General features: G+C 35.6%; 4 protein-coding genes across 5 annotated transcripts in view; all 4 read left to right on the top strand.

Annotated features, from left to right (window-relative positions):
* Positions 1-4,660, top strand: part of LOC106129065 (adipokinetic hormone/corazonin-related peptide receptor variant I-like) — a 30,857-nt gene extending 26,197 nt beyond the window's left edge. The window contains exons 7-8 of the mRNA XM_060948650.1: positions 1,799-1,863; positions 4,478-4,660. Of these exons, the coding sequence (XP_060804633.1) occupies positions 1,799-1,863; positions 4,478-4,660 (248 nt within the window). The remainder of the gene's footprint in view (positions 1-1,798; positions 1,864-4,477) is intronic.
* Positions 4,661-9,449: 4,789 nt separating this feature from the next.
* Positions 9,450-14,478, top strand: LOC106129072 (omega-amidase NIT2-A). Of its 2 annotated transcripts, none has more exons than XM_013327513.2 (6): positions 9,450-9,605; positions 10,868-11,014; positions 11,299-11,483; positions 11,873-12,041; positions 12,404-12,637; positions 13,337-14,478. In XM_013327513.2, exons 1-6 carry the CDS (start codon positions 9,500-9,502, stop codon positions 13,423-13,425), a joined length of 930 nt encoding a protein of 309 aa, XP_013182967.2. In that variant the 5' UTR covers positions 9,450-9,499; the 3' UTR covers positions 13,426-14,478. The 2 variants fall into 2 exon arrangements, with proteins under 2 accessions (XP_013182967.2, XP_013182966.1); XM_013327512.2 differs by having other exon boundaries at positions 9,599-9,738.
* Positions 14,479-15,277: 799 nt separating this feature from the next.
* LOC106129098 (tubulin-specific chaperone A) lies at positions 15,278-16,227 on the top strand. The gene is made up of 2 exons (XM_013327564.2): positions 15,278-15,538; positions 16,087-16,227. Exons 1-2 carry the CDS (start codon positions 15,330-15,332, stop codon positions 16,217-16,219), a joined length of 342 nt encoding a protein of 113 aa, XP_013183018.1. The 5' UTR covers positions 15,278-15,329; the 3' UTR covers positions 16,220-16,227.
* A 45-nt stretch (positions 16,228-16,272) lies between these two features.
* Positions 16,273-20,790, top strand: LOC106129097 (uncharacterized). Its single transcript, XM_013327563.2, has 4 exons — positions 16,273-16,830; positions 17,090-17,276; positions 17,607-17,832; positions 18,934-20,790. The coding sequence occupies exons 1-4, from the start codon at positions 16,273-16,275 to the stop codon at positions 19,010-19,012; spliced, it is 1,050 nt and encodes a 349-aa protein (XP_013183017.1). The 3' UTR covers positions 19,013-20,790.
* The last annotated feature ends 464 nt before the right edge of the window (positions 20,791-21,254 follow it).

The raw sequence follows: 21,254 nt of genomic DNA on the forward strand, positions 1-21,254 counted from the left end.
CCGTTATTCAGTTAGGTTTTAGACGGACGTCGTTTCGTTCGAAACCTGACTTACCCTATCCAGGATCCATGGTTAAAGGCTCCCGGGCTCCTGTCTAAAGTGGTGAGGATGCAACCGCGGGACTAAAGCCAGGAGGAAGAAAAGGATATATAATATCACGCCTCTCACCCGGACGGGTAGGCAGAGACTACGTCTTTCCACTAGTCACGATCCCTGCATACTTCAATTTTGATCGTAAATCCAGATATTTCTATTGAGCAAAAAAAAATACGAATAGTGCGCCCTAACCAAAGACAATTTCTTTCTTGTTTTACTCTATGGTTTTTATAGACCCATCCATCACTGTAAGAATAAGGATATATTGAAAATACTTTATCTCTATTTAGAATACATCAATTTCCAATATGGACGCCATTTGTTTCTCTTCTTTTGTGTTTCGTTTAAGTGAAATGACCTTTTTGATTTATACTATCGAAAAATGGCAAAAAATATGGCGGGTCGGTAACATACAAATTACAGGGGTTGGCTGAATAATTGTCTGCTGGTTCGATTCAAATAAAAAATAAATAATTCTATTTTTAAACTTGAATTGGGTTTTAGTGTATTTTTTACTGTACTTTTTTTTAAATGACTTTATATTCTAACAACTTTTTTAAAAAGACAAAACTATAATCGTGGTACCTATTTCATTGTTAAAGAAAAATGTTACAAACTCTAATGACCAGACAAGTTTTAAATAAATGACGAACTGAATAAATTCAAATAAATACCTATGTATGTTTTTTATAAAGTTGATCATTCATAGTTTAATTTCTATAAAATACAATTCGCGAGCAAACAAATCTGCAACCATTACATTATTTTTATTGCACATTACTAGCACGTTATGCAGTGAATGTGTTGGGCATTATCCCAAATCATGGCTTACACATCCATTTGAAAAGAAGTGGGTTTATTTTCACAACCGTTCGAGAGCAGAATTTTAATGGCATAAAGCGTTCGCCACGAATGGAATGGAATAATTTATTTTCAAAACTGGATACAAGGTTTCACTTATTGACGTCACATCATTTAAATCTAATTATAACTACTAGGTACCGCATCCAAAGCGCATGTGCAGAAGAAGCGGCGGAACAAACTACACTGCAGCATTTTCATCGAACGTCAATTTACAAATATGTATAGATCTCTTAAATCGTGGACGGATGCACATTGTCTACATAAAAAAAAAGAATGAATGTAGAACTAATTACATCAAAACGATGCAGTTATTCACATTTTTTTTGTGTGTGAGAATAGTAATTTCGTAATAAGAATCCGACTTGTTACAAATTAACTTCCCTGAATGTGTAATGTTGTAACTTGGACAAAGACGCGCGTAGAAATAAGTAATTAAACACGAGTATTGTACGGTGGATTCGGAAGATAGATGAGCTACGTCGCTTTGATTGGTGCGTGAAGTCGCACAGGTATCTTCTGAGCCGTGTGTACTATCTATACTAATACTAATCTATACTAATATTATAAAGCTGAAGAGTTTGTTTGTTTGAACGCGCTAATCTCAGGAAGTACTGGTTGGAATTGAAAAATTCTTTTTGCGTTGAATAGACCATTTATCGAGGAATGCTTTAGGCTATATAACATCACGCTGCAACTATAAGGAGCAAAGAAATAATGGAATATGTGAAAAAACGGGGAAAATTATTCATCTTTGAGAGCTTCAATGACGCCCAAAATAACTATTCCACGCGGATGAATTCGCGGGCACAGCTAGTTTAAAATAAACTTTATTCCACAGGTATATCAGGTCCGCACATGTCAAAAACTAGACCTCCAGTCTCGGACACTATCCTTCGGGATCAGGTGAGTTTATAAATAAATGTGTTTTTTTAAAGGTGTAAATATTTAGTAGGTTCTTTTTATAACTCATCTATACTAATATTATAAAGCTGAAGAGTTTGTTCGTTTGTTTGAACGGGCTAATCTCAGGAACGACTGGTTCGAATTGAAAAATTCTTTTTGTTTATCGAGGAAGGCTATGTAACATCACGCTGCAACTTTTAGGAGCGAAGAAATAATTGAATATGTGAAAAAAACAACGGGGTACATTATTCATCCGTGAGGGCTTCAATGATTCCCAAAATAACCATTCCACGCGGACGAAGTCGCGGGCACAGCTAATTTTGTATAGGTACATTAACTCCCGTTAGAATTTGTATCTACATTATCCCTTTTTGTAAAGAAAATTCCCGTTACAATTTATATATCTAAAACAACGGCTCATTTTGTACAGACAAACTCTTGTTGCAATTTATTATACGTATATTGTTCATGCATGGTAGGTTTTGACCTTTTGCATATTTTATTACATTTCATCCCGATTTATATCTATTCGTTTCGGGAATAAAAAACGGGTATCTTTGTACATTGACGATACAGGAGGAAGGATTCTTTCTGTTTAAGTGAGCTTTGATTTTTTTTTTAATAAAATTACGTCTTTATCCACAACAGGGTAAACAGGGCCAACAGTCTCGCAAAGACTGGAATATTGAAAAATTCTTTACAAGCAAAATAGCAATAGATTTTGCGTTTTCACTGTACAAATAGAAGAACAGATTATTTAATTACTACATTCTGACCGTAACTTTCGTCTCTCGTTAATTATAACATAAAAAAACCATACGGTGTAGCTGTCTACACCGTAATGCCAACTGGCCTACAATACTGGCCAACAGTAGATCAAACTCAAGACCTTCTAAAATCAGAGGCAAACATTTTAAGCACTAAGTCACAGGGGTCTCCACTTGAAAATACAGGGGGGCGTCAATAAACACGTGGAATTATTGTTGTCCAAATTTGTATTGAAATATTTACACAATTGTGAAAAGTTTGGATGGAATTATTTCTATTTCGGCATCTTATTGCTTTAGGAGTTTTCGCAAAAATATTATTTTACTCGATTGCCTCATAAAAGGAGGGTTCAGACGTGATGTATTTCAAAATTAAGTAAATAAATAAAAATACATACATACCCTTATATCCCGATATCCCTTGTGGGGTAGACAGAACCAACAGTCTTGAAAAGACTGATAGGCCACGCTCAGCTATTTAGCTTAATGATATTTACGGTTTAATCCTGTTCCTGAGATTGACTTACATACATACATATACGTATAATCACATCTTTATCCCTTGCGGGTTAGACAAAGCTAACAGTCTTGAAAAGACTGAAAAGCCACGTTCAGTTGTATGGCTTGATGATGGAATTGAAGTTCAAATAGAGACAGGTTGATAGTCCATCGCCAACAAGCAGAATCCCAATTTTATTAGCCATTCCCTTAGTCGCCTTTTACGTCATCCATGCGAAAGTTACGGAGTGGTCCTATTCTTAAATGCCGGATACCACACGGCACTTGATTGAGCAAGATCTTGAGTGAGTTTGAGACTTGTAGTATGGAATATTAGCTCAACGATACTTACTATATTTAGATTGCTAGAATCAGCGTGGTTTATGGAATTTTCGTAGCAATGTCGTAGCATTCATTGTAGCACTGTCGTAGCATCGTCTATACTAATATTATAAAGCTGAAGAGTTTGTTTGTTTGTTTGAACGCGCTTATCTCAGGAACTACTAGTTCGAATAGAAAAATTATTTTGGCGTTGAATAGACCATTTATAGAGGAAGGCTTTAGGCTATATAACATCACGCTGCAACTATAAGGAGTAAATAAATAATGGAAAATGTGAAAATAAAAACGGGGAAATTATTCATCCTTGAGGGCTTTACTGATGCCCAAAATTACTATTCTACGCTAACGAAGTTGCGGGCACAGCTAGTTAATAAAATTTTCAAAGCAATGAGTACGAAACGGGAATTCTATGAATAATTGAATGAATTGTATGTAATTGTACCTCTGGTGTTGACAGACCACAGGCAAGCGTGCTACCGCTGTGCCACAGAGGCCGACTAAGGGAACCTTCTAAAACTAAGGAGACCTTTTCAAAGGGAAGGAATATATGGGCATCTATTGGGAAATCTCTAATAGTATGTCATAATAAAAAACTAACGTATTCTTATAAGCATGGGTAGTTATATTAGTTGTTGAGTTAATATCCCTTACCACAATTATCGAGTTTTTAGAGTTTTTGTTTAGAAATAGTTGGAAAAGACAATGAGCATCATTGTCTTTTCCAATTATTTCTAAATTCCAAATTTTTTTTTTTAGATAGAAAGAAAAAGGGCTTTTTTTGTAAAATTTTACCCCGACAAAATTATTTACAGTGGTATTTTAAACTAGGGTTTACTATTACAGGCGATAGGTTAGCAACCTATCACTATTTGAATCTCAATTCTATCATCAAGCCAAGTCAAACGTGGCCTATCAGTCTTCAAGACTGTTGGCTCAGTCTACCGCGCAAGAGATACAGACATGACTTTATGAATGTATGTATGTATATTTATTAATTTCTTTCACAGGTACGTCGCAGTTCGAGACGGTACCCTGTACGTTTTGAAGAGACGACCACAACTGTCGCTCGGCCGAGCGCGAATTCTGAACCGGTGTGTTACATCAGCGAACATTCGTCTGACGAACGGCTCGTCAAGACGCACAGCTGTGAAGTGTTTGTCGTTCATGATCCGAGGATGACATTTTATTAAGTAAAAATAGACAATGTATTTAATGTTTTCTCTGTTGACTGTAAAAATATTTTTAGTGTTGTAGCGGGAGCGATGATTCGGCTCGACCGCCACCAACCGCTAGTTGTTATGGCTGGGGAACCGCACGACAGACGAATTTGTGCCGGATCTTGTATATATGCTCCAATTCGTGAAATTTTTGCTTGTTGTACATTTATAATCGTGAAGCCGTATTGACTGAAAACAAACATTGACACATTTAACAAGGATCATCCTATTTAATTAACTTGCCCCTGTGAAAGCTTTGCCAGCGTGTGTTATATTTTTTTCGTTTTCATGTCAAGGCTTGTGTCTTTTATAGACGAACATTATTCTGACAAGCAAAGTAAACAGGGCATTATTATATTATTCTGACAAAAAAACGTACTGGCGGTCTTTTTACTTAAAATTTCATAAGTATATACGAGTACATACCTACCATAGCATACCTAGTAACATTCTCACTGTCTAAACTTCTTTATCACTATATTCATATCCAACTAGAGGCGGCCCGCGACTTCGTCCGCGTAGAACCTTTATCATAACATAACAATCAATCCCGCGAGAACTCCGGGATGAAAAGTAGCCTATACGTTACTTACGTCTTCGCATTTATAATATTAGTAGGATCTCTATATCCCATGTCTCAGACATATAGACATACTAGCATTAACTCGTAGCTTCGTCCGCACGAATTTAGCTCCACCTACACGCGCTAATTTAACGCCACTTGCAAAAAATAACAGATTTTTCCCAAATCCCACGAGAATCAGTTATTACCGGTACAGAAATATATAAATAATAATATTATAATAAAAATATTATACCTACGCAGAATTTCAAGAAGATTAGTTCAGTTAATAAATTTACTTAGACGTACTAAATAATACTATAATGCGAAAGAAAGTTTTCTGTTTGTATGTTTTTTTGTTTGTTACCTCTTCGCGGATTATCTTCTGAGTTAATCTTCTTGAAATATCACATATGGTTTCATATTTTTAAACTGGTCACATATCTTTTACCTCTACCCTTTCCGGGTCGAACAGGGTTTTGTTACATAGTTCTTGTATTTTATGAAATGAACTCCGATTTAAGCTAAATAGAAATAAATCCTTTTTCGTGGAACACACGCAAAGGTTTGCTATAAATGTTCTACAGATAAATGAGAGCGTTAAGGAGTATGATGGGTGTGAAATTGAGTGACAGGATAAGGAACAGCGTGATAAGGGAATGTTGTGATGTGAAAGAAGATGTACTTAGTTACAGGAATAGAAAAGGGTATGATAAGATGGTTCGGTCATGTGGAGAGGATGAATGAAAGCAGGTTGACTAAGCAGATATACAAAGAGTGTGGATAGAAAGGTCGGAGTGGGAAGACCTAGACGAACGTATCTTGATCAAATTAAGGACGTCCTGGTAAAGGGTCAGGTCAAGAGTACCCGAAACCGCCGAGCTTGTATGAAGAGAGTTATGAATGTGGATGAAGTGAAGGAAGTATGCAGAGATCGTGATAAGTGGAAAGAGGTAGTCTCTGCCTACCCCTCCGGGAAAGAGGCGTGATTTTATGTATGTATGTATGTTCTATAGATAGTACCCGGACGAGCAGTGAAAACGTTTATCGACGTAGTATAAAGGCATTAGGTAATGTTTCAAGTTCTGAAACATATTATTAGATGCTAGCTATTGTCCCCAACTCTGCCCACGTTAAAATAAAATTCCTATTTTCCTGAAAATTTCCAGGAAAAATACCTTTGATAATTTACACGTTGACTATTTATCATAAGCCCTAGGTATATCTGAACGTGGCAGAACAGCTGAATGTATGTTAACATTTTCCATATTCATAGATACAAAATTTCATCAGAACATTAATATGAAAGAGATTATAATTGTGTGAGAAAGAAGACTATTATTACTCCTTACTGTACAGTCTAAGAGATGTAAATCTGATCTATGAGTGTATATGGACAGATAGCCAGGTTAATCTGCCTCCGACTGTACCAAAACACCAAAGAGAACATTCCATTAAGTGTTTTCTAAAAGTTAAAGGGCTTTCAAAGTTGAAAGCTGGTACGAAGTGTCTCTTCAAAGTTAAATAGTCTTTGTACTTATTCAATATTTCACAGCAAATATTGCCTAATTTTTGCCCGAATTATATATATCGGGTTTTATTAAGTATACTTACTACCTTTTTTGTCATGACGTCTGTTTATGACATCATACTCCGAATACTCGTACTGAAAACATTATTTATGGAAATTCTATACTTATGTACCTATTGAAAGATTCAATAATAATAAGAAAATGTCATTGAAATCTAGGACCCTATTGAAATTCTGTTTTATTTATTTGAAAACTTTTTGAACCTAAAAGCTAACAAATGATCTTATTTACACATAGACGTCAACTTATTTTCCTTGTTTTGTTAATACTAAGATACCTCATTAAAATAAATCTAATTAATATTGTAAATTAATAACTGTATGACTACGACTAGGTATTGTGTAAAAGATGTACTCTGTCTGTCTTACTAAGTGTAAGTGTGATTTTAACATTAACGTTTAAATGTACTTACAAAATGACATACATTACGTTTGTGGTGTAAGACCATTTTTTTTTAATTGCCGTCAACAAAATGTTTGATAAATAAATATCATGATTAAGGACTTTAAATTAAGGATGATAAAGATATCTTAAAGTCAAAGTGAAGGAAATTGTCGGTATAAGGAAATAATGTGAGATTGTATGTAAGTTATGTATCTATCTATTTTTATCTTAATGAAAACATTAATTAGATCTGTAAATATATTTTCTTATGGTTGTATGTATGAAAATTATAATGTGAATAAACTTTGTAATATAGTAACTACTTAAAGTAATCATGATTATTTTTTTTAACCCCAAAAAGATTTTTTGACAAATCACAGATAGTAAGTACTATCCTCAAAGTAAGTTCAAGACTTAGTATAAATCCATCGCCGTATTTTTTTGATTCACTTAGGTACTTTGTAAACATTATAACCCTTCATAAAAAAATTTGCCAACAACACACAATAGAGCGGGAAATAAAAACTAACAAGTAATTAACTGTGAGCCTGGGCAATAAACGTTGCTTGTCAGTAAATATAAAAGATAACATATCTAATTTAGTCACGTACCTTTTTCCCACTAGGAAGCCTTATGTGTTCCATACAGAAAAACCTCACTATTATCTGCGTAATAGGAAGAGTAAAATAGTTTATCGGGCATGTCAGGGCCGAGCGAAGTACTTCGTGGAAGGGCTTTTGTGCCTATATTGAATTATTGTGGCCTATTTTTTATTACCCACCTATTTTTGACCAACTTCACGAAAGGTGGTATAATTATTTATGATTGCATGATCTCGCCTTCGTAAAAAGTACTTACTTAAAATTGGGTTGTTTTTGATTGCTCATTAGATATCTTCAGAATGTTCTTTTTTGCGTTTATGCACCTAATATTTAATAATATCTTTATCCCTTACGGGGTAAATAGAGCCAAAAGTTTTTAAAAGGACTGTAAGGCTGCGGCTCCACTGAGGCGGAGACGAGCGGAGCGGAGTGGAGACGTGTGGGGATCGATCAATCATATTACCTACATGAAATCCAAATCTCGTCTCCGCTCCGCTTCAATGGAAATAGTCAAGCGGAGACGAGCGGCGAAGTGACGTGGTAGAAATCGACAGCTCTGCTGCTCCTGCCGTCTCCGCCTCAGTGGAATCACGTACCTCTTTTCACAGCTCAGCTCCGCTCGCCTCCACCTCAGTGGAGCCGCAACCTAAGGCCACGTTTAGCTGTATGGCTTAATCATGGAATTGAGAATTAAATAGTTACTCAACGTCTTCCAGAGTTCACTAGCTACTTCATTCTACAATTTGCACGCGAAGATAAGTAGATTGCACCCACTATGTTTTCTTTTCAATACCAGACTAGTATGGAAGTTAACACTAGATGAATGTATGTTGCTATTCCCATATTTGGTTAAGTTAACCCCGATGTTTCCCGTTAAATTCCTCACCCCTGAAAGGGTCAGGTTTTTACACAAAGCGACTCCCATCTGTCTTCTTTAAACTTTGCAGGGGAGCCTAACCTATATTGAATAAGTAAGATAAAAACTGCACCAGAGGAATATGCCTATTCCCTAGTTCTACCATGAACTTACGAGTATAAGGGTTAGATTTCCCTGCAAAGGTTGCGGAGGTCAGTGTGGGAGTCGCTTTGTGTAACAAACCTAACTAACCTAATCTAGGTATATGATTCTTAAAAGATGCATACCTACCAATTTAAATCTAAAGAGAGGTAAATATGTTTTGGGGATTATTTAAAGTTAGGAAAGAAAGGTTATATTTCTGAACTGAGAGCGATATTTACGGCTTGTCGCCACCAAAGGGAAGACCTTCCGCCAGGCTAGGTGTAATACCCGGGGAACGTTGGCTCCGACAATGTTGAGTCGAAATTTGTATTTATGCTCCAATCCATGAAATCTTTGTAATCGCGATTTAGACTCTTCGCTGCTATTGTTTGAGCGCATTATTTTCTTCGCTATGATTGACAGTTGGCGTGTCACCTAGGTATCTAAGTGATGTCACCACACTACCATAGTTAAATAAAATAAAAAGTGAGTGATAACATCATGAGGAAATCGGCACACCCAATCCAGGATTATGGTCGTAAAGGCGCACTCCGGGCTCCTTTCCTCATGTTCGGGACTTACGCCAGGAGGAAAAAGTTAAATAAAAAAAATGTAACTGTCAAGATAGTTAAGTCAATGTCAATGAGCTGGAAGAGGGACAGCGACAGATAAATGTTGTTATTTTTTAATTTATGTCAGACAAGGTTATCACGTCAAGATTGTTTTGAAGATAATTCAACTATTTTACCAATAGGAAGTGAAAAAATGCTAAAAAGAGGTAAATAATACAAGATAGAATATTAATAGCCTCAATTATATTCATATCATTCGGGTTTTAAACATGTCTGAGAGTTCTATTGATGCGGTTCATCCTCGATTTGGCAAAATCAGAAAGCCCTGTTTGACCGGTGGTACAGTATTCATTATTTACTTTTAAACATGATAAATTCGCATTTTCTACATATAGGTACAAAGCTGATGATAAGTTTGCATCATCCTCTCTTTCCCATGTGACTTGCTGATGAAAAACGATTTATTTGAAATGAAAGTAAGTTAGTGAACTAAGTTTCATTTCAAATAACTTTGTTTTAACCAAAGGGCAATGAGAAAACGATATGGGAAAAAATAAAGGGAAAATATCGACAAAAATGTAGCCTGTCTTCACACAAGCATAATTTTTAAAAATAATTTCATGCAAGTAATATTATTATTTGTTTAAACAGTGATTGTGGGGAACATGTGATATACAAAAGAGATAAGCAAATAATATCTCAAGTATGTATTTGTTCATTGACTGATAACAATATTACAGTGAATGAATAGTCATTGAACAACTGACTACTGAAACTATGTATAAAACAGTTAATCATATTATGTAACTCTGTATGTTTGTTACACTTTATAGCAAAAAATCTGAACTTATTGAGATTACATTTTGAATGAATTTAGGCACTTAATAATCTGGGTTACTAAATTTTTTCCTGGAACAAGAGTGCCTTATTTGATTGTTTAATTTGTGTGTAGCATACATACATAAAATCACTCCTCTTTCCTGGAGGGGTAGGCAGAGACTACCTCTTTCCACTTGCCACGATCTCTGCACACTTCCTTCGCTTCATCCACATTTATAACCCTCTTCATGTGTGTAGCATAGCAGAAAAAAAATATTTTACACTTCTGATTTCTTAAAAAAGTTGATCTATAATGACCTTACCCATTGGCTGGTTGTAAAGCCAGCCAATATAACTTTAATACCTCCTGCACCATTAAAAATATCAGACAACTTGTGGACAGGGATTTCTATCAGTACTTAGTCAATATCCCCATCCTTCACATCTTGGGATTGCCTCTCTTCCCCAATACATACAACTTGGGGATTTTGAAGGCAAGAGTAAATAGGCATTATTTGAGCTTGCGTTCACCACCTTAGGCCTCATCTTGCTTATCACCAGGCAAATTCAAATCAAATGCACTAGAATAATTATTTAAACAAAACCTATAAGACTGCATATCTTAGAAATCAAGAAAACATTTTTCCAGGCCTGAAAATAGCTCTTGTCCAGTTATCAGTGGGCCCGGACAAAGCCAACAACGTGTCCCAAGCAGTCAGCGAAATACACAAAGCTAAGGAGAAAGGTGCGCAGGTGGTCGCTCTGCCAGAATGTTTCAACTCTCCTTATGGGACCAGTAAGTTTATATTTATATGACAAAACTGAAAAATAAATGCTGTTAACATACATATATACAAAGACATTCTGTAATATATTTTGGTATCAGCTTTGCACCCATGCATAATCTGTGGTCATGAACCATGGTAAAGAAATTGAAATAAGCATGTAGATTGTGGTATATTCTGTTTGCTACAAGAGATCGAGGGTAGTCTTTTAGTATTTAGGAGATTTAATAAGCAGTTTATTCGATGCTTGAAGAGACAAATATAACCTAACTTTTTAATTTACTTTCCTGCATAGAATTCTTTGAAGAATATGCGGAGGAAGTGCCAGCGGGTGAGACCTGCCGGGCGTTGTCCCGGGCAGCTGCGGAGGCCGGAGTGTGTGTGGTGGGGGGGACAGTGCCTGAACGGTGTGGGGACAAACTGTACAACTCTTGTACCGTCTGGGATGCCCGTGGGAAGCTCCTAGCACATCATAGGAAGGTAAGAATAAAATTTTTATAAATCAGATCTTGCTCCGCACAACCTATTTATATTAACACTAGAAGCCGCCCGCGATTTCGTCCGCATGGAAACTCTATCTATCCCATGGGAACTCCAGGATGAAAAGTAGCCTATATGTTATTCTGGGTCTTCAGCTACCTACATACCAAATTTCATCGTAATCGGTTCAGTAGTTTTTGCGTGAAAGAGCTACCTACATACCAAATTTCATCGTAATCGGTTCAGTAGTTTTTGCGTGAAAGAGTAACAAACATCCATACTGAATAAGTACTCACAAACTTTCGCATTTATAATATTAGTAGGATTAAAAAAGCGTTATGTGCCAGACGTGTGCGTTAGTTACCATCACAAAATCTTCTCAATTCCAGATGCATCTATTCGATATTGACGTCCCAAACAAGATCACATTCAAAGAATCTGATGTACTCTCGGCGGGAGATCAGATTACGACGTTTGACTACGAAGGAGTTAGGATTGGAATTGGGATCTGTTATGATGTGAGGTTTGGGGAGATGGCTCATCTCATGGCTAATAAGGGTGAGTCCATTTTCTACATATCTTCACTTCCCCACTCTGTTTCTTTCTTAGAGCAGCATGAGCCATTTTCCTGATATCAAGGTCAGGCAGATAAGACGAAATTTTTTTTTTCTGTATTTAGCTAATGGCCAACGCCCAGGTTTAAAAAAAAGTTATTGTTTGTCAATGTCATTGTCAACGATCGGGATCACGACGGAATCATGCCGCGGAATTTTTTGGCGAATGAAAAAATACAAAACGATTAGAAATGAGATTTAAATAGATTAAGATTAATCAAAGTAGGTACTTACTTTGTTTGTTCGTTATTATTGTTACCATATTCAAGGAATAAATGATTATTATTGCCTAATATTTGTATCCAGGCTGTTCTCTTCTTATCTACCCTGGCGCTTTCAACATGACGACTGGTCCCCGTCACTGGGAGCTCCTGGGGCGGGCGCGGGCCAATGATCAGCAGCTGTGGGTGGCGCTGGTGAGCCCGGCGCGCGACCCCGCCGCCGGCTACGTGGCCTGGGGCCACTCCATGGTGGTGGACCCCTGGGCGGAGGTCGTGGGGAAGCTGGATGAGAAGCCGGGGACGCTGGTTGTGGATATTGGTAAGGGAATATTCTTTGAGCATAACAATCGTTTTTGAGACTTATCGTTAAATAGAGCAACAGAATACTGTAGATAACATTCTATAATAATGTCCCCTACAAAGTTGCGAAGGACAGACAGTTGTTGCTTTGTGTAAAAACCTGACTTTCATAGACAGAACCTGGACTCCTCTCTAAAGAGGTGAGGACACAATCAGTTTAACGCCTAGAAGATGATATAAAAGAGCTATATTCAGCCTGAGGGAATTAAATACATACATATAATTACGTATATCCCTTTGTAGTAGACAGAGCAACCCCCTTGTGGAGTAGAAAGAGTCAACACAATCTTGAAAAGACTGAAAAGCCACATTCAGCTGCGTGGCTCAGTGATAATGATGGAGTTGAGATTCAAATAGTGACATGTTGCTAGCCCATGGCCTACAAAAAGAATCCCAAGTTTATTACCCTAACCCTTAGTCGCCTTTTACGACATTCCTGGGAAAAAGATGGAGGGGGTCTTATTTTCAAATGCCAGTAACTCATGAGAGTATTCCCAGAAAAAATATAGCCTTTTTACTCCTGAAAGTTGGACTGTTAAACCAACAACCAACCAATTTATTTTGTAAATTGGTTCAAGAATTGTGTGTAAATATTATTGTATGTGTATGTATTTGGCTCAATTGAAATATTCAATATTTTTTAATGTTTTTATTCTAGACTTCACCAAAGTGGAAGAAGTCCGCAGCCAGATACCAATCAGGTCCCAAAGAAGAACTGATGTTTATGACACAATAGAAAAAAAGTAGCATTTATTAAATGTACTACTATATTTTCTAATAGTTGTATATTTTGTTATTACGAATGGTGAATATAAAAATAGGTATACTACTTAGTTTAAAAAGAGGAAGAATTTATAATATATGCTAAGTAGGTACATACATTTATTTACATAATTCAATCATTTGTAGAAAAAAATGCCAAAGAAAAATATCTTTCAAACATTGGTTTTATAGGTGTATGTTATGTACCTATGTACGTTGGTTGGCATATTTTTGAGAAAGTAAACAAATAACACGTGATTTTATAGTTGTTTAGTTTTGTTGGATAGTATTTATCATTTTCTGTATAACTGTGTGTATATCAGAAGATAGCCGCTCTTTGGTATTTACTTATCTAAACATATATATCAAATTTCTATCCTTGACGTGGTAGACGGAGCCAATAGTTCCAAAGGCTATACATATAGTCACATCTATAATCCATGCGGGGGAGACAGAACCAACATTGGTGATTCTAAAGTGCCGAAAACCACACGGCGAAGGCTTTTATCAGCTGAAATGTTTAATTGGCTAATCGATATTAATATTAGAAAGCTGAAGAGTTTGTTTTTTTTAACGCGTTAATCTCAGGAACCACTGGATTGCGTTGAATAGACCATTTATTGAGAAATGCTTTAGGCTATATACATCATGCTGCAACTATAAGGAGCAAAGAAATAATGGAAAATGTGAAAAAAAAAACGGGGAAATTTATTTATCTTTGAGTTCTTCAGTGATGCCAAAAATAACTTCCACGCGGATGAAGTCGCGGGCACAGCTAGTTACTTATAATTTGTATGTGAGCGTTTAGAGCCACAGTGGTATCACCCTAATAGCGATAATTACCATAAGTGCAGCTATTACCTTCATAATTATGCAATCATGAAACATATTTGGGGCAGACCGCATAAACAAGCAATATTCGATGATTATTATCATGTGATTTAAGTATATTATTGAGATGTTAGACTGTATTTTGTCATTGTTACTTATTTTTGTAAGTATATTGCATACATAATAAAGATTTGAATTATTAAATCATTATTTTGTTTAACTTATATATCAAGCCATATCATATACTTGATCCTAACTAATATTATAAATGCAATTGTTAGTTTCGTTAGTTTATAGAACCACTCTTCTCGAAATGTTTCGTAATTATAAGTATATAATTAAAAGTCTGGTGAAGGTAAAAACTATAGCTCCCATGGGATTTACGAAAAACCTGTACCTATTCCTTTGTAGCTGGCGTTAAATTCACGCGGGCGAAGTTGCGGGTAAAGCTAGTAACAAATAATAATCTAACTTTTCTACTGCCCCAAAAAAATAAAATGTACCCTATGTTCTCGATAAACTCGAAAGGTTCAGTGTTATGACGTGAAAGACAGACAAACACATACTTTTACATACATAAATATAGTCACGTCTATATGCCTTGCGGGGCAGACAGAGCTAAAAATCCCGGTAAGACTAATACGTCACAATCAGTTCAGATAGAATTGAGATGTCAGGTTCGCTTCGCCTAAAAGAAGAATCCTAAGGTTATAAGCCTATCCCTTTGTCGCCTTCTACGACACCAATAGGAAAGAGATGGTGATTCTATTTTTTTCTTTCTTTCAGTGCCGGTAACACTTTCACATTTATAAAATGACTCACTTTTGGATTCCCTTTTGGAAAGAAGTCTTGTAAAACGTAGTAACTAACACTTTGAGACGAATTTACATTAATTACATACTTAAATAAGTGTACAGTGTAAACAAGTAAAGTCCAGTTACTTGCATCGTGTACAAGTACCATCATAACTTTTAAATTATGACAGCTCCTGTCATTATGACTCATTCGTTGACGCTTTGTTTGCTTTGCGTTTGCGAAAACAAAAACGAGCTATCGACATGGCAGATCCCAGGATTCGGCAAATTAAAATAAAAACCGGCGTTGTGAAGCGCATTGCTAAAGAGAAGGTTGTTTATGAGAAGGAAGCTGAGCAGCAGAAGAATAGGATACAAAAGTTGAAAGACGAGGGCCAAGACGAACACAATATACGCAAGCAGGAGGAGGTCTTGCAAGAATCCCTGATGATGGTTCCTGACTGCCAGAGGCGGTAAGAACGATTTTATTTTCTCTTTTCATATAAAGAATTTGTTTGGATAAAGTTATTCCTTTTTTTAATATGTAGCCTGTTGTATTTACTTGTTAATAGAAACAGATGTTTTGAGGTTATACAATACCTATTACAAAATATTTCATAAGCCATAATTTTTTTCGTTTTCGGGATTGGCAGAATTGATATTGGTACGTAGGTACCATGAATTCCTGTGACCTCAGTAATTATTTTTTTATGAAAAACAAGTGCAAAGTCACATCACAATGACTCACAAACTCAGAACCATGACGATGACTAAGGCAACAATTATCTGTTTTAGTGACAAATGATGTTGTACTTTTTCCAACTTTTATCCTGCCAATGGCTGCAAACTGAAAACTAGAAGATGCAAAACCAAGTCCACTAACACCAACACGTTATTGTGTTTATTTTTGTACAAGTTAACTAGGCCATAGCAAATCTTCTATTATCTGAAGGCTACTACAACATAATTGCCCTTTTTAGACAACCCCCACGTAATTGGCATAATAATTTTTTATTTGCAGGTTAGTGAAAGCATTCACGGACTTGAAAAATACATTAGAAACTGAACAAGACCTAAAAGAACACGAAGATTACCTGGCAGCGGAGCAAGTGCTGAAAGACGCAGAGTGCCAGTTGCCAGTCATCACCGCATAATCATCACCGCTTAGATTTATATTATTTTTGCTACTTTTATATTCTTAACAATCATGTCTTACAATCAAAACTATTCTTATTTTCGACCTAATTTTACATTCCACCCTAATGTTCCACCACCAACTTTTGTTCGTCCACCATATTACATACCTTCAGCTCCTGCCCCACAACAAAATGATCAAGATTTTGTTAAAAGTTTTGAAAAAAAAGCACCTGGAAAGGCAGTGAAACAGAAACCAGACATATCAATATTTCATATGCGTGAAAAATTGCGAAATATCTTGATGATGCTTGAAGAAATTAAAGCTAAAGAGAATTATTTGTCTGAAAATATGGCTACAATGTCAGATCAAGACTGGAAGAAGGCTATTGAGTACACCGAAACTAAAAAGAATGAAATAAAAAAGTCTTTACCTAGCATTAACAATTCGCACTTAGATATATTAAGGAAGCTTATAGCGAAAAGGTCAGCTAAGAGATTGCGTTTGAAAAGAGTTCGCTTGGAGCAGAAGAGGGAAAAAGAAGATTTGATAAAGAAATCAGAGGAAAAATCTAGGAAGATTGATGAGAATCTGCAAAAGATAAAAGATGACATCAATAAGATAAAACAGGTAACATTATTTTTTAAGTTTTTGATGAAATTTCATAATTTTATATAGGTATACAAAATTTTGCTACAAATCCCAGTAAGTATGTAGATTTCTTAGAAAACCTGGTATCTTGTTTCTGGAGAGAGGAGTAAGTCTAGATCCATCTGTGACCTCAAGGTCCTAGAGCAGGTGAGTAAGGTATTACATGAAGCAACTTCAAACTTCCGCAACACTGTACACAATTTTAAATAGGTATTAATATAAAACCTAATATTTTCAGGAAGAAGAAGCTAAGCTTCAAGCAGACATGGTGCTGAAAGAGGTTCTACGCAAGAAGACTGATGCCAAGAAGTGTGTAGTGAAGTTAGACGCCCTGCTCAAACTACGGAAAGCGCGGGAAAATACCGCTAGAGGGCGCGGCGAAGCTGTGTCGGGGCGGGAGGCTACTGTGTTTAGCAATAATATTGGTAAGACAAAGTTTTTAAATATTTGAAACTAGCTGTCACCCATGTCTAGCCTGCGTTTGATCAGGATTCTTGAACTACCTTCATACTAAATTTTACAAAAATCGAGTCTGTGGGTATAGCTGTGAAAGCATAAAAGATACATTTATGAATTCATTAAAATATTAGTATGAATTTATATATTTTGCGAATGAAGTCTGATGTAAAAAATGTTTCAGTTAAAGAAAGAATAAGAAGCAGTAGAAGAATGAGTAAAATAAAGCATCTTCTATATTCAATAAAATATTATTTCATTAAATATATCTGACAATCCTTTTGTCCATTTACTTACAGAAAAACTAAAAGCAGTCTGGTCCCAAAGACTATCCGCATACGAGGCAGAGGAAGCTGAACTACGGGACAAGTTGAAACAAGATTTGAGCGAGCCACCCACCCTGGCTGGCCAACAAGAGGAACAACTGTTGGAGAACTTGGGGAAATGGCGGGAGATCCTGTTTGGGAATGACATCTTGCCGCAAGTGGATTTCAAAGGGAACATTGCTGATTTCGTGGCGGTTAGGTTAGTGTCAGACATGTATTTTTTTAGGATTGTAGATTGTAGATTCCAAAAAATACTTTATAGGCTTGAAGAGTTATTTCGGTCTGATTTACCGTAGAGGTCCACTCATAAATTATTACTTCTGTCCACTCTTAAATTTATAAGTCCCGTTGGATCGCTTATCTTATCATTTTAAGTACAGTCAATAGAAAAACATTTGTTGATGGAAAAATAATCAATCAAAATAATAGCAGTATGTAGTAGAATAATATTTCTATTAATATTCACAGGTTAAAAAATGTCCTGTAGTTTTGGTTGATAAGATATCGATTTTCTTTTGTGTATCACTCACCACTATCAGAGATTTTTATTTGCCCGCCTTGGTAATGTCAGACAATTTATGATACTAAAAAAATATTCTGAACCAACATTTTATTACTAACTGTTCTAAAAATATGATCAGAGATGACTGGAATAAAATATTTGTTTCTGGTCTATTTTCGAAGTTATGTACATTAGTTTTAATACTAACCGATGCTCATACGGTGAACATTGTGAGGATACCTGAACATTGTGTAACCATGATCGATCCAATACGGGTTAGGTTTACCTGCAAAGGTTGCGGAGGTCAGACGGGAGTCGCTTCATGTAAATACCTGACTCACTCAATCCCGGCTCCATGGTCAAGAGCTTACCCCGGGCTCCTCTCCAGAGTGGTCAGGATACGACCGGGACTAAAGCCAGGGAGAAGAAGATACGTAAAATTGTGCCTTGCTCCCGGAAAGGTAGGCAGAGCCAACATGTTTTCACTTGTCACTATCCCTGCATACTTCTTGGTCTTTTATATTTTCTCCTCAACCTTTGGCAGATAAAGTAGGAAGTATAGTCGCAAAGTTAGTTATTCACCGCAGAAGACAAAAGGAGAAAAGAGGAGAGAAATAATCAGTTTAAAAGTATTATATTGTTGGACATAAAATATAAATATTTAACAATAAAATACAATCTCTGACATTTTTTCCTTACTAAACCTAACAATGGCGTACATATAGAAGGTTGCCTACAGATTTTATATTAAAAAAATATCATGTAGGTAATTATAAATTATTTAATTTTTAATTTCAGATCAAAATGGGACCGGTTTGTGAGCGCAGATGGATCGCCTCTGCCCGTTGGCTGGGTCCTCCCGTCCAAGAAAACTTAGTTATTTTCTCTCAAAAGTAAATTTTTTTTATTGTACTAATTAAAGTTCACATTTTTAAAAACATGTGTGAGTAGGTGCAGTATGACTACACTCTGACTTTGTATAATGTTATAAAAAATCAAAATTTATTTGATATTATAAAAATAGTTTTTTCAAGTATGTAAAATTTTGGATGTTTTGTATTGAAATTATATGTTGGTTTGCTTTGTACACGATTGAATGCATTTACAGTGCTTGCAAATATAAGTTTCTTTTGTATAAAAATTCTTTTAATTTATATTCTTCATCCTAGATAGATAGAAGTAGTTTCAGACCTAATTGGATTTTTGTAAGATATGTACGTAATGGGTATAGAAATCCAAACTAATAATATAAATCTATAAATAATCATTCTTTAATGTTTTACAAATTTTAATATACCTAGTATCATTAAAAACAAATTAAAATAAACTAAATACATTGACCTCAAAAAACCTTTTTTGAATTTGATTACTCTTCACAAGTTATTTATTTTGAACCAATCTTCTTGAAATGTTGCGTATATGTATACATACATTAGCTCCATCAATTGATGTAGGCTAGGCAGGTACAAGTACCAACCCACTAATCACCTAGGAACGTTGCATTAGTGCAATTTTTATTTATTTTCAGCCTTTTAATGTTATATTTTAAGTCGGTTTAAAAAATTTTTATAATTAAATCTGTAACTTGTAGAAATAAAATAAAAAAGGAGGGTAGTTAATGAAAACAACTTTAGTCGGCATTCAAGTCTTTTATTTGTCACAATGTCCAATCGTCTGGATATCAGTAGAAATTACATGTAAAAACACATCGACACGCCTCGCTTAGCTTTAAGTAGACTTTGAACGCCACGAGTAATGCTAAAACTGTATACCTACGAATATATTCGATAAAAATTATCATTTCTTTTAAAAACAATTTCTCGGTTGAATTATGTACTGTCTGGTTCCCGGTCCACTTCATCTGTGTCGTAATAAGCGACTAAGGGAATAAGCACATTCATCCAGTGCGAGCTTCCAGCTGGTGTGCTTGCGAAAAAAAAATTGTATTCCGCCATACTACATAGGCTCTGTCCATCCTGTAAGAGATATAGACGTGATCTGATGTATGTTACTCGTGGCGTTCAAAACGTATAATCGATTACAATTAGACTAATTTAATGGATCCCAGCTATAGATAAGATTCGTATCACTAAACGTAAGGCTCGTGGTAACATGGCCCAAGTTTATTTAGTTAATTGCAACGTTCCCAAATTAATTTCGTTATAAACATAAATATGAATTCTTCGGAATAACAAAGCAAAATAATACACAATTAAAAAGAAAACACTGCTCAACATACAAAAAATTATATCGTGAAATAAAACGATCGATGGGCATAAGACAATAAATGAATAACCACAAAATTATGAAAACATAAAAAAATAAAAAATATAAATCTACCCGCGCTAGGAATCAAACCCGCCAAAATTACAATTGACACAAAAGGAAATATTCGCATCCATATTAAAAAACACAAAATTGTGAACAACCAAAGGTCATGTTACCAAGATTCACTAAGTTGAAGCGAGAGAGCCTATTACGTCGGCTATCTCGCTCACGCCAAACGATATGAGGTAATACGGCATTGTTACACAAACGAAGTCGCGGGTCTTTAGGAGTGTACTGCAGACAAGACCCTAAACTATAAAAATAGCGTGAGAAATATAATATTTATTGTTGACACATTTTGGTGGGCGGAATGTGTTCCAGTCTCACGTCCCACCAAAAACTTTATTTTGTATTTTTTGTGAAAATAGAAATTATATGATACTCACATTCCATAAATTTATGGGCAACTTGTCTGCAATAAAATCACATGTATTTTTATGTATGTATACGTACATATAATGTGCCAATTTACAACATTACTGTTATTAACATATCAATGTTAAAAAAGAGTGATGTTTACGCCCGAATAATCAAAATCATGCTGTCTCTGTTTCAATTCGACAGCGAGAAAAGGAAAGTACTATTTTGACTATTCGAGTTATCACTTTGACTTAAATAGTGTTGTAAATTGTAACCTTACCTAGTGTTGCCAGAATAAATTCTAAAATATATACTATATCGCCTCAAACTGCACTCAACGCGTGAAGCTAATGTAACGAAATCAAATTGCTAGCAAACTAGCTATTTTTTATATGATTAAAATATTTTTACATACCTACCGCGAATGTTAC

Source organism: Amyelois transitella, chromosome 16, assembly GCF_032362555.1.
Source record: "Amyelois transitella isolate CPQ chromosome 16, ilAmyTran1.1, whole genome shotgun sequence".
NCBI lineage: Eukaryota > Metazoa > Arthropoda > Insecta > Lepidoptera > Pyralidae > Amyelois > Amyelois transitella.